General features: G+C 41.5%; 1 protein-coding gene across 1 annotated transcript in view; it reads right to left on the bottom strand.

Annotated features, from left to right (window-relative positions):
* The window catches only part of mrc1a (mannose receptor, C type 1a), a 152,680-nt gene that overhangs the window by 32,595 nt on the left and 106,459 nt on the right, over window positions 1–13,626 (bottom strand). Inside the window, exon 21 of the mRNA XM_043690393.2 lies at window positions 4,335–4,449. Within this exon, the coding sequence (XP_043546328.2) occupies window positions 4,335–4,449 (115 nt within the window). The remainder of the gene's footprint in view (window positions 1–4,334; window positions 4,450–13,626) is intronic.

Below are 13,626 nucleotides of genomic sequence, written 5' to 3'. Positions count from 1 at the left end.
ATGTTATCTACCTGGACTTCAAGAAGGCCTTTGACAAGGTGCTGCCAGGAGGCTACTGAGTAAAGAAAGGGCTTATGGTGTCAGAGGCAAGGTACTAGCATGGATAGACATAAATCAGAGAGTGGGGGTAAAGGGTCCTTCTCAGGATGATAGCCGGTGACAAGTGGTGTTCCACAAGGCTCAGTGTTGGGACAACTTTTCACTTTATACATGAACAATCTAGATGAAGGAACTGAGGGCATTCTGGCAAAGTTTGCAAATGATATGATATGTTGATGGACAGGTAGCATTGAAGAGACGGGGAGGCTGTTAAAGGACTTGGACAGGTTAGGAGAGTGGGCAAAGAAGTGGCAGATGGAGTACAACGTGGGAAAGTGTGAGGTCATGCACTTTGGTAAGAAGAGTAGAGGCATGGACTATTTTCTAAATGGGGAGAAAATTCAAAAGTTTGAAGGACAAAGCAACTTGGGAGTTCTAGTCCAGGATTCTCTCAAGGTAAACTTGCAGGTTGAGTCAGTAGTTAGGAAGGCAAATGCAATTGTGGCATTTATTTTGAGAGGACTTGAATATAAAAGCAGGGATATACTTCTGAGGCTCAATAAGGCTCTGGTCAGACCACATTTGGAGTATTGTGCACAGTTTTGGGTCCTATATCTCAGGAAGGATATACTGGCCCTGGAGCCAGTTCAGAGGAGGTTCACGAGAATGGTCCCAGGAATGAAAACCTTACCATGTGAGGAACGTTTGAGGACTCAAGGTTTATACTCCATGGAGTTTAGAAGAATGAGGGGAGATCCAGTTGAAACATACAGCATACTGAACGGTCTGGAAAGAGTGGATGTTGGGAAGATGTTTCCATTGGCAGCAGAGACTAGGATTCAAGAGCATAGCATAAAGTAAAGGGAAGACCTTTTAGAAGGGAGATGAGGAGAAACTTCTTCAGCCAGAAAGTGGTGAATCTATAGAATTCTTTGTCACAGAAGGCTGTGGAGGCCAGGTCATTGAGTATATTTAAGACTGAGATAGATAAGTTCTTGAGTACCAAGGTGATCAAGGGTTACAGGGAGAAAGCAGGAGAATCGGGTTGAGAAACTTATCAGTCATGAATGAATGGCACAGCAGATTTCTGCCCCCATGTCTTATGATCTTAGGGCATGTAAATACGAAATGAAAAGCAGGAGGTGGAATGGATCCTCTTCAGGAAAAAGAGGAGGATTATTGCTTTGACATTCAGAATATTTAGTGAGCACTTTTCATGTCAGCACCTTTTAAGAGAAAGACATGGGTGGAGGGTTGTTTTTCAGACTGGAGGCCTGTGACCAGTGGAGTGCCACAAGGATCGGTGCTGGGCCCTCTACTTTTTGGCATTTACAAAAATGATTTGGATGCAAGCATAAGAGGTACAGTTAGTAAGTTTGCAGATGACACCAAAATTGGAGGTGTAGTGGACAGCGAGGAGGATTACCTCAGATTACAACAGAATCTGGACCAGATGGGCCAATGGACTGAGAAGTGGCAGATGGAGTTTGATTCAGATAAATGCGAGGTGCTGCATTTTGGGAAAGTAAATCTTACCAGGACTTATACACTTAATGGTAAGGTCCTCGGGAATGTTGCTGAACAAAGAGACCTTGGAATGCAGGTTCATAGCTCCTTGAAAGTGGAGTCACAGGTAGATAGGATAGTGAAGAAGGCGTTTGGTATGCTTTCCTTTATTGGTCAAAGTATTTAGTACAGGAGTTGGGAGGTCATGTTGTGGCTGTACAGGATATTGGTTAGGCCACTGTTGGAATATTGCGTGCAATTCTGGTCTCCTTCCAATCAGAAAGATGGTGTGAAACTTGAAAGGGTTCAGAAAAGATTTACAAGGATGTTGCCAGGGTTGGAGGATTTGAGCTATAGGGAGAGGCTGAACAGGCTGGGGCTGTTTTCCCTGGAGTGTTGGGGGCTGATGGGTGACCTTATAGAGGTTTACAAAATTATGAGGGGCATGGATAGCATAAATAGGCAAAATCTTTTCCCTGGGGTCAGGGAGTCCAGAATGAGAGGGCATAGGTTTAGGGTGAGAGGGGAAAGATATAAAAGAAACCTAAGGGGCAACTTTTTCACGCAGAAGATAATACATGTATGGAATGAGCTGCCGGAGGAAGTGGTGGGGGCTGGTACAATTGCGACATTTAAGAGGCATTTGGATGGGTATATGAATAGGAAAGGTTTGGAGGGATATGGGCCGGGTGCTGGCAGGTGGGACTAGATTGGGTTGGGATATCTGGTCGGCATGGACGGGTTGGACTGAAGAGTCTGTATCCATGCTGTACATCTCTATGACTCTATGACTCTATGACATATGACAAAATGTTAGTCGAAGCAGAGATGGTAAAAGTAATGGAAAAGAAGAAAATTGAGAAGCAGTAATTACTGTATTGGTTGCCTATGTTTTGAGTGGATATGTCTTCTGTTCTGGCAAATGAGACATCATTATTTCAGGACAGATGAAAGGACAGTGTTAACAAATACAAGCCAATTACTTGAACATCATTGGTGGGTAAGAATCATGGACTCAAAGAATTATTTAAGGAACAAAAGGCGGCTATTTGGCCCATCAAATACATAATGAACAATCCCATCATTCCAATTCTCCCTACTCAAACCCCATGTCCCTTCAAAGTTATCACCCTCAGGTATCTAAACAATTTACTTTGACATCATTGATCGTTTCTGCTTCTGCTTCCATTAGGGTAATAAGGTCTAAGGAATTACATTTGCTGATTGTACCAAATTTACAATAGTGTCATGAAGTGAGGATGATAGTCATCGATTGAAATGGAACACGGAGCAGAATGGATAGACAAGTGGCAGATGGAGTTGAAGATAAAAAAAGAGCAAAGTGAAGCATTTTGGCATAAGGGAAAGGCAGAGATAATATTGGCCCAATTGCAGAATTCTAGAGAGTGCAGGGACAGAGGGACCTGAGGGTGCATGTACATGAAGTTTTGCAGTTGTCAGGACATATTCAGAAAACATTCAATGAAACACGTGGAATTTTGAGCATCATAAAAAGAGGCATTAAATACAAAAGCAGGGATGTTAGACTGAACATTCATAAAACCCAAGTTTACGCTCCCATTGCAGTACAGCATCCAATTCTGGATGCCAAGCCTTAGGAAGGGTGCAAGGGCCTTTGAGAGGATGGAGATAACCTTATTACAGGATGTGGTCTTTAATTACAAGGTTAAGTTGAAACTGATGATATTATTTTCTTGGAGCAAAGGAGATTGAGGAAAAATTTGCAAGATATTTACAAGATTATGGCAGATTTAAGTAAAGGAAATCTTTTCTTGTTATCTGATGGAATCTGAAAGACAAGGAGATACAGATATAAGATTTTGGGAAGAGATGCAAGGAAAGTGCAAGGAAGAACATTTGTATGAGGGAAGTGGTAATGACTAGGAACTTGCTGCCCATGAGTATGGTAGAAGGGGAAATAATTTACAGTTTCCAAATTAATTTCATTGGGCACTTGCAGGAGATCAATTGGGTACCTACAAAATTAGGGAAAAAGAATGGAATCAATGGGCTAACTTGCCTACTTCTCATCAGTTAGTGACTCTATGGGCTGGATTTCATGCACCCCCATCGGAGTCAGGAGCTGGGACCACCTAAAATCCAGCAGGAGGCCTGACCACTATTACTGTTTACAGACAGTGCCCAAGCTGTCAGAAATTTAACAGTGTGCAGAGAGATGACAGGCAGTCATCCATCTATAGGCCTGTCGAAGCTCTGGAATGTCAAACTAATGGCTACTTTAGGGCATCATCACACAACTGTTGTCTGTAATTTACTGGTATTTGTGTGGGGTGTGGATGGTGCTGGGGGAAAATCGCAACACACAAGAAGTCTGACCTGCACAAGCTGGTGTTAGGTAAGGAAGAGGGGGTATCCCTTGTTTGGTGCACTCTGTCAGAACTCCTTGAGGCCTTTCACTAGTCTCTTGAACCTGCTTACTCCATCCTCACTGAGACTCTCCAAACCTGGATTGACCTGAGCTTTTTGCTTATGTGGAAATGCTAGTAGGCCCATCATTTGCTGCAATCAGTGTTACTGGCACGACAGAGCTGGTGGTCACTCAGACTGGCTGGTCACTCAGAGTGGTGGACCTTCTTGAGAAAGTGGCGTATTGCCTTCAAGCAATTAAATCTACTCCTACCATTGAGTCATGGTGGGGCAACTATCAGACGCCTGGGCATGTTCCTCATTAACCCTGATATTTTAGCTGGAGTCGGTGGGAACCAAGGGGCCTTAAAAAGTCCAGCCCTCTGCATTCCATTACATACCTTGTTCTTTAGCATTTTGAATTGTCACTAGGTTTCCCTCTTCTTTTATACAAATATCTCTCGCATCTTTCCAAGACAGTTGCTGTGCTTCTTCCTTGCCATAAAACTTGAAACACTAGAAAAGAGCATCAAAATGTGCCAAGTTATTAGACTGTATAACGCAGAGTAATATTTTTAGAAATGTGCAGCAATATCACATCAGAATTCAGGTTCATCATTGAATATTACTGAAGATTTGCATTGTTATCAGTAACTCATTATTATGGTTTCTGGCAGGCCCTGTTTCATCAAACAATATTGAGGAATTTCAGATAGGAGGCATACTCATGATATGAGATGCAGAGAACTGGAAAGCAATTGAGGAAAATTAAGAAGCAGTGGTAAAGTGATGCCAAACTTGTGTTTGTTAAACAAAAACAGAACTTGCTGGAAAAGCTCAGCAGGTCTGGCAGCATCTGTGAAGAGAAATCAGAGTTAATGTTTCAGATCTGATTACTCTTCCTCAGAACCAGTCACCAGACCCGCAACACTAGCATTGATTTCTCTTCACAGATGCTGTCAGACCTGCTGAGCTTTTCCAGCAATGTCTGCTTTTGTTTCTGATGTACAGCATCCACAGTTCTTTCGGTTTTTACTGAGTTTTTTAGGGCCTGTGGAGTCAAGAAGAATGGAAGAGGAAGAAAGTCGTTGAGTTGTTCTGCTCCCAGATGAAGAATTTATTTGAGTCACAGTAAGTTCTGATTTCAACATATAACAATACAATAATACAGAAGAAAATGTAGCACAGTAGAGATGAGGAGAAACAGAAGAGGAAAGTTCAGAGAATCACCCAATATTATGGCACTTATGAAAAGGAAGTCAAAGATGTTTCAATAGGGAAAAAAGAAGTCATTAAAGATGACACAGAGGTTGCTCATCAGGACAAAGTGTTCATTTGTATCTTATCACAGGCTATTGCTCCAAATATTTAGTTTATTAAATAGACTCATGCTTTGTAGAGAATTGGGAGTTGTTGAAGGACAAAGAATTTGATTCTCTGACAAAGGGACCATGGTTGTGTCATCATAGTCTTACCAGACCATAGGGGCTGCTCCCTCACTGGTGGTGATTTAACCTGATGGCCACCAGACCTCAGGTGAAGGAAGCGGTGGAGAAGAAGAGTCCTTCATGGTAACCTCAAACTGGTGATGGGAATTGAACCCACACTGTTGGCATCACGCTGATCTGTAAACCAACAATCCAGCCAACTAAGCTCAACCAATTCTCAGGACAAAGAATATGGGTGACATATCATTTTCTTTTCTATTAGCAAAATTTTATTTAAAAAGTTAGAGGCACATATTGTGAAGCTGCTCTTGCATTTCCTGCAAGTGAACGTATATTGAAGATTTCCTTTCATTAATGGAATGAGGGCATCACTGGCTGGGCCAGCACTTATTTGCCCATCCCTAATTGCCCAGAGGACAGTTAAGAGTCAACCACATTGCTATAGGTCTGGAGTCACATGTAGGCTAGACCAGGTAAGAATGGCAGTTTTGTAAAGGACATTAGTGGGCCAGCCAGACTTATCCTGAAAATTGACAACGGTTTCATGGTCATTATTAGATTCTTAATTCCAGATATTTTATTGAATTCAAATTTCACCATCTACCATGGCAGGACTTGAACCCATGTCTCCAGAACATTACCTGAGTCTCTGGATTAACAATCCAGTGATAATATCACGAGATCATCACCTCACCTGTTTAAGATCAGAAAGTTGAGCCTGGGAATGGAAGATCTCAAAACTTTCCCACTAATATTCACGGCTTCATTTATTACCTTTGTTTTGTTTTACCCAGTTATTCTGCAATTTATTGAGGCAATTTAATTTCTATTCTGCAATGAAAACAAGTCATTACATGCAGGGATCAAAGTCATCAATAAGATTATGCCTTGCGATGTGATAGCAATTCCCAAAGATCCTTTCATGATATCTTGGCTTCACACCGGCTGTAATATACCTAACCAGGTAGGGTTGGGTGGGAAACTGACTTTTAATTTGTAAGATTTCAGTTTTGATATTCCTTTTACTAAGTCAGATTTTGTGTAAGCATGTATGCATTAAATTCTTGCTTCTATTGATGCATGTGAGGTGAACAGTGAAAGGCAGCCACAAAACTCCATTCCTGAAAAATTATTGATTTAACTATTTAACTTTTTTTTAAAGAGTTTATTTTTGTTGGGATGCATGATCAGTAAACTTGTAAAAGTAAAGCCATTTAAGTAACTATTATTATTGGCTTTGTGCTGGTTTCAGCATTACACTGTGTTGAGCAAAATACCTGACCAACCCGGGATGATTGGGATTTTCCTGAACCATCAGTTGTTTATGGATTAAAAGACTGAATTCAAAGTGCAATAGCACTGTGTTTGCCCTCTGACTTTCCTCAATAAGACAAAGCTCCCCGAGGCCTTATTCATCAAGGCCTCTGACTCCAATCAGGCCAACCTCAAGAGGATGCTGCCAAAATACCACCAACACCGTCTCCTTCCTACTAAAGGATTGAACATACTGACCAGTGCTACACAACCATCTAAGATGCCTACCACTCCATTTCCCAACCTCACTTCGGAAAATCAGATAACAGCACTGTGTTCCTCCTCCCAGTTTACAAACAGAAGCTGAAACTGGTCTGAGGCAACAGAAGAGCTTCTCCAGGACCGTTTGGAATCAGTGGACTGGACCATATTCAAGAACTCAGCAGGCAACCTAGATGAGTATGCCATCAATGTCATGGACTTCGTTAGCAAGTGCTTGGAGGACTGCATGCCAAAGAAACCAATCCCAGTGTACTCCAACCAAAAACCTTGGATGAAATGGGAAATCCATTACTTACTGAAGACCAAGTGTGAGGCATTCAAGTCAGACAATCCAGACCTATATAGAAAATCTAGAAATGACCTCTGCAAAGCCATCAGAGATACCAGGAGGCAGTACCGGACCAAGTTAGAGACCCAAACCAACCATGTGGATACCTGTAGCAAGGCCTACACATTACAGGATAAAACATTAAGCAGAACAAGATAATGGACAAAAGCACATCTCTCCCTGATGCCCTCAATGCTTTCTATGCTCAGTTTGAGCAGAATGCCAGAGTTGCAGTGACACCTTCCCTGACAGCCCCAGACACTCCTGTTCCCTCAGTCACTGCTGCAGACTTCAGATCGGTCTTCCTGGGAGACAACCTTAGGAAAGTGATGGGCCCAGACGGTGTCACCAGCCAAGCACTCAGATCCTGTGCAGACCAACTAGCAGAGATATTCACCAATATCTTCAACTTCTCCCTCCTACAAGTCAAAGTCCCCAAAGCTTCAAGAACACTACCATCATCCTATTACCTAAGAAAGCACATGCAATGTGCCTTAATGACTTCCACCCAGTGGCTGTCCATAATTGTGAAGTGCTTCGAGAGGATGGACATGACCCACATCAACTCCAGCCTCCCAGCCGGCCTTGATCCCCTACAGTTTGCCTATCGGCATAACAAGTGCACAGCAGATGCCATATCCCTAGCCCTGCACTTATCCCTGGAACAAATCATAGAATCTCTATAGTGTGAAAACAGGCCTTTCGGTCCAACAAGTCCACACTGACCTCCGAAGAGTAACCCACCCAGACCTATTTCCCTACCCTATTATCCTCCATTTACTCCTGACTAATACCTAACCTACACATTCCTGAACACTATGGGCAATTTAGCATGGCCAATTCATCTAACCTGCATATCTTTATTTGGATTGTGGGAGGAAACTGGACTACCCGGAGGAAAACCATACAGACACAGGGAGAATGTGCAAACTCCACACAGACAGTTACCTGAGGCTGGAATTGAACCCAGCTCCCTGGTGCTATGGGCAGCTGTGCTAACCACTGAGCCATCGTGGACAACAAGAACATCTACGTCAGACTCTTGTTCATCAATTACAGCTCCACCTTCAGCACCATAATCCCCTCCAGATTGATCTCAACACTCTGTGACCTTGGTCTTGGCTCCACCCTCTGCAACTGGATCCTCAGCTTCCTGACCCACAGACCACAATGACTGAAGGAGGCATCTCCTCCACAATAACCCTCAACACTGGAGTCCCTCAATGATGCATTCTCAGCCCCCTACTGTACTTCCTGTACACCAATATGTCGCCAAATTTTGAACAAATACCATCAATAAGTTTGCTGACAACCCTACTGTGGTAGGATGGATGTCAAACAACAATGAGTCAGAATACAGGAAGGAGATAGAGGGCTTGGTAATGTGGTACAATAATAACAACCTTTCTGTCTCAATGTTGGCAAAACATAAAAACTGATCATTGCCTTCAGGAAGAAAGGAGGAGGACATGCTCCCACCTACATCAACAGAGCTAAGATAGACAGGGCTGAGAGCATTGAATTCCTAGGGGTGATGATAACCGCCAATCTGTTCTGGACTTCCCATGATGCAATGGTCAAGAAGGCACAACAATGCCTCTTCCTCCCCCAGGAAGGTTAGGAAAGTTGGTATGTCCATGAGGACCCTCACCAACTTTTACAGATGCACCATAGAAGGCATACTGTCTGAGCACATAACTGCCTGGTACAGCAACTGTTCTGCCCAGGACCATACAAAATGACAGAAGATTGTGTGCAGAGAACCAGAGCATCACAGAAGCCTACTTCTCATCCATGGACACTATGAAGACTTCCCATTCCCAGAAAAGCTGCCAACATTATCAATGACTCCTCCCACCCCAGTAATGCTCTCTTCTGACCTCTTCTGTCATGCAGCTGATACAGAAGCTTGAACACATGCACCCAACAGTTTCAAGAACAGCTTCTACCCTGCCATTGTTAGACTGATGAACGGACTCTCTAACTTCAAATAACATTGATCTTGCTAATCTTGCTTTATACACCTGCTGTGTAGTGTAATCTGTATGCCTTGCTCTGTCTAAGCACGCTTTGATCTCTATATCTTTGTTTACTATGATCTGCCTGCACTGCTCAAAAACAAAGCTTTTCACTGTACTCAAATACATGTGGCGACAATAAATCAAATCAAATCAAATCAAAGCTACAAAGCAAAATTTGCCCTAACTATTGGCAGAGTGATAGAGAACATTGTTGCTTTTATATCCTCGCCAATTTCTCAAGTTCAGTGTCACATATACAGACAATGATGGATGGCATGGTGGCTCAGTGGTTAGCACTGCTGCAGGGTCCCAGGTTCAAATCCAGCCTCGGGTGACTGTCTGTGTGGAGTTTGCACATTCTCCCCGTGTCTGCGTGGGTTTCCTCCGGGTGCTCCGGTTTCCTCCCACAATCCAAAGATGCGTAGGTTAGGTGAATCGGCCATACTAAATTGCCCATAGTGTAAGTGCAATGCATGAAGGGTAGCCAATAATGATTGTTCTATTTTAGAGTCATAAAAGTCTACAGCACAGAGAAAGGCCATTCAGGCTATCAATAAAAAAAAGCACCTAACTATTCTAAACCAATTTCCCAGCAGTTAGTCCAGAGCCTTATAGGCCTTGGCATCTCAAGTGCACATCTAAAGATTTCTTCAATGTTCTGACGGTTTTTTCCTCTACCATGCCTAAAGGCAATATGTTCCCACCACCTTCTAGTTGAAAAACAAATCCTCACATCCTCATATCTGAAACTCCTGCTCCTTACTGTAAATCTATTCCCCCAATTCCTCCATTAGGGGCAACCATTCCTTCCTGTCTAACCTGCCTATGCAACTCATAATTTGATACAGTTCAATTGTGTTCCCTTCAATGTCACCTGCACAAAGGAATACAATCCCTGTCTATTCAATCTCTCTTCATAAGGTTGTAAAGCCCCAGAAACAGAAACTCAAGGTTCCACTTGAGTAGGCATGAATGTGTCAAATCTTGAGCATCTCAGAACCTGGTGTGTGATTAGGAAGGTTCTCATATCAGATTGGTTGTGACCATGTTGTACATATGAAATAACGTGAAATTTCAATTTATGCAAAAACAATGTTTTTTGACAAATGTTATTTAGGATTACTTGTGCATAATCCTAATTAAACTTAACATCACAGGCTGCCATTGTGTGGTCACCTTGAAGGTGACACATCTATTCTGATAATAGTTCTCTGCTGGTAGGTGTTAACCCTTTACATTCTGTTTTTTGCAGCACAAAACATAACAATTTTTTTCATAACACATTATTATGGATCAGCCTGACTGGAGAGTAATTCTGCCGTGGATGGGGAACAGCAAGTGGGAATAAGGGATCGTTTATCAGGCTGTCAAACAGTAACCAATGGGATTCCTTAGGGATCAGTGCTGGGACTGCAACTGTTTACAATATATATTAATGACTTGGAGGAAGGAAGTGAATGTACTATCATCAAATTTGCAGATAACACAAAAGTAGATAGAAAGGCAAGTTTTGAGAGGTATGTAAACAATTTACGGAGAGATGGTGATAAATTAAGTAAATGCACAAAAAGTTGGCAAATAAAGTATAATGTGAAGTTTAGGAACAAGTTAATGCAGATGCTGGAATCTATACTGAAACAACAAATGCTCCACTTCAACTCTGATAAAGCACCATCTAGACTCGAAACATTAGCTTGCTCTCCCTCTATGGATGCTGCCGGACCTGCTGTGATCTCCAGCATTTGTTGTTTTCAGTATAAAGTTGTTCATTTTGGAAGGGAAAATAAAAGAACCTAGTGTCACTTAAGTGGACAAAAACTGCAGCAAGTTGCAACACCAAGGGGCTTGGGGTTACTTGTACATTAAATGCAGAAAGCTAGCACATAGTATTCGAGTTAGGAAGTTTTACTACAACTGTACAAAGTGCTGGTGAGACCACTTCTTGAGTCCTGGGAGTAGTTTTGGTCACTTTTTATAAGGAAAGACATATTTCATTGGAGGCAGTTCAGGGAAGGTTCACTGGGATGATCTCTGATGTGATGGATTATCTTTGGAGACAAGGCTAAACAAGTTGGGACTCTACTCATAGGAGGTTAGAAGAATAAGAGGTGATCTCCTTGAAGCATGTAAAATTCTTAAATGGCTTGACAGGGTAAATATTGAATGGATGTTTCGCCTCATGGAAGTATCTAGGACCAGATGGCATAGCCTCAGAATTGCAGGTAGTTCTTTTATAATGCAATGGCTGTGTTCTTGTGTGACCCCACACTATATAAAAATCGCACAATTAAAAAAAGCACTTTAACCATTGGCAAAGCAATCGCATTGCAGCAAACGCTCGTTTGAAAAGTTCATGCTTTAGAAATAGCGTCCCGTATTCATCAATTGCATTACAACCAATTTGCCTTGATGAAACACGTGTTATAGCAGAACAACCTGTAGTGGGTGTCATTTTAAGACTGGATGAAAAGGAACATTTCTATCAGAGGGTTGTGTGTCTTTGGAACTCCTTGCCAAAGACAGTTGTGGGGACATGTGTATATTGAAGGCTGAGGTAGATAGATTCGTGATCAGTGAGGAAATCAAGGGTTATGGGGAAAAGGCAGAAAGTGGACATGAGGAATGTCAGACCAGCAAAGATCCTACTGAATGGTGGAGCAGGACCAAGGCCTACTCCTTTACCTACTTCTTGTGATATTATGGATGTCAATACGTAGTCTGAAAAAAATATTTAGGCCATTGCAATCAGAAACTTTAAATTTATAACATGGTTACTCAATATCTTTGTGTCTTAATGCATAGATACAATTTGAAGTAGTTATTAATTCCTATGTAAACTTTATTTTAGTTTTAGAGTACTCCATCAATTCCGCAACTATTGTAGTAATTGTAGTGAACCATAATTTAGATAAATCCCAAAGCACTGAAATTTACTGCCCAAACACTTCAAGTGCAGTTAATATTTCAGCAGACAGTTAATTTACAGCTCTTAAAGACATTCTGTTGGGATGGATTTCTCCAGGGCTTCAACCCTCACTGGTGTAACTTTGGAGGAAGAGACTTGGAAATTGGTATAAATCATGATAAAATCATCCAGCAAGTGTTTTGTCTGTTATACATCTGTTGTGACATTATTGGGCATTACATGTGTATACATTGAGTCAAAGGAGAATAGTAGCATAGTTGTAATGCTACTGCATTAGTAAATTCAAAGCCCAGACTAATGGTCCAGAGCTGCGAGTTCAACATATAGCAAGGCAACTGGAAGACATTTAAATTTCATGAGATTATATATCTGGAATCATTACTAAAAATCCTGAGATTACCAGGTTGTTGATAAAAACAAAACATGTAATTCAGTAATGCCTTTTAGATGAGGAAATCTGCCACCCTTTCTAATTCAAAGCAATATATTATCACCTCAAGGAATGGCACTGTGCTTGTTAACTGACAGAGTCCTCACCCAGCATCATTTATCATATATTTTCAGCAGATATTACTGGTTTGTGGTCAAAAGCAGGATGTTTGGAAGTCAACAGTCATTCTTCAGTTCAACATATTTATGATTTCCTCAAAACGCTTAACAAGCAAGGCGAATATGATAGTTATTGGACCAGTAATCCAGAGCTTGGATTAATTCTTCAAAGACAAGTTCAAACACTGTCAGGCCAAATGGAGAAGTGAAATTCAATTCATTAAATCTGGAATGAAAGCCGATCTCAGAAATGGATACCACAAAATTACTGGATTGCAATAAAAAAGCATCTGGTTCATTAATGTCTTTTCTGAAAGGAAATTTGTTATCCTTAAAATCTAACTTACACATGATTCAGTATCCACAGAAATGTGATTGACTCCATACTGTATTCTTAACTGTCCTAACAAGCCATTGAGTTGAATTAACTGCTGCAGAATTCACACTTGGGTCATACTCACACCAGATTGGCAGCAACAGTTCAAGAGGGAAGCTCACAAACAAGGGCAGTTCATGATGGGTAATAAATGTTGCCTTGTCAGTGTTGCTCAGATCTCAAGATCAAATAATAAAAATAAAAAGCTTAATGTTACACTTGATTCTGATTGGCATAAATTTCATATTCATTATGGAATAATCTAATAGTTTTTTTAGAACAGACTCAAATTCCACATTCCTGGATTCATCCACAGTCAAACATCCATTTTGTGTGAGGCATTTTCTTGGCCCCAAGGTAGTGGACTTGGAGGCAGGGTAATTGCTGGGAAAAATGGAAAAGTCATAACAGGAAAGTACCCTAGTACATTCCCAATATCAGGGAGCTTTCTCAGCTGCAAGCCAGGAAGCAGGTCAGCTGTCCAGCCCACAGAAGTGGATAATCAATTT

This window comes from Chiloscyllium plagiosum, unplaced genomic scaffold (genome assembly GCF_037043375.1).
Source record: "Chiloscyllium plagiosum isolate Xiang-an unplaced genomic scaffold, Cpla_swu_hap1 HiC_scaffold_5, whole genome shotgun sequence".
NCBI lineage: Eukaryota > Metazoa > Chordata > Chondrichthyes > Orectolobiformes > Hemiscylliidae > Chiloscyllium > Chiloscyllium plagiosum.
The sequence above is the reverse complement of the archived record's forward strand: the minus strand, read 5'-3'. Positions and strand labels throughout refer to the sequence as shown.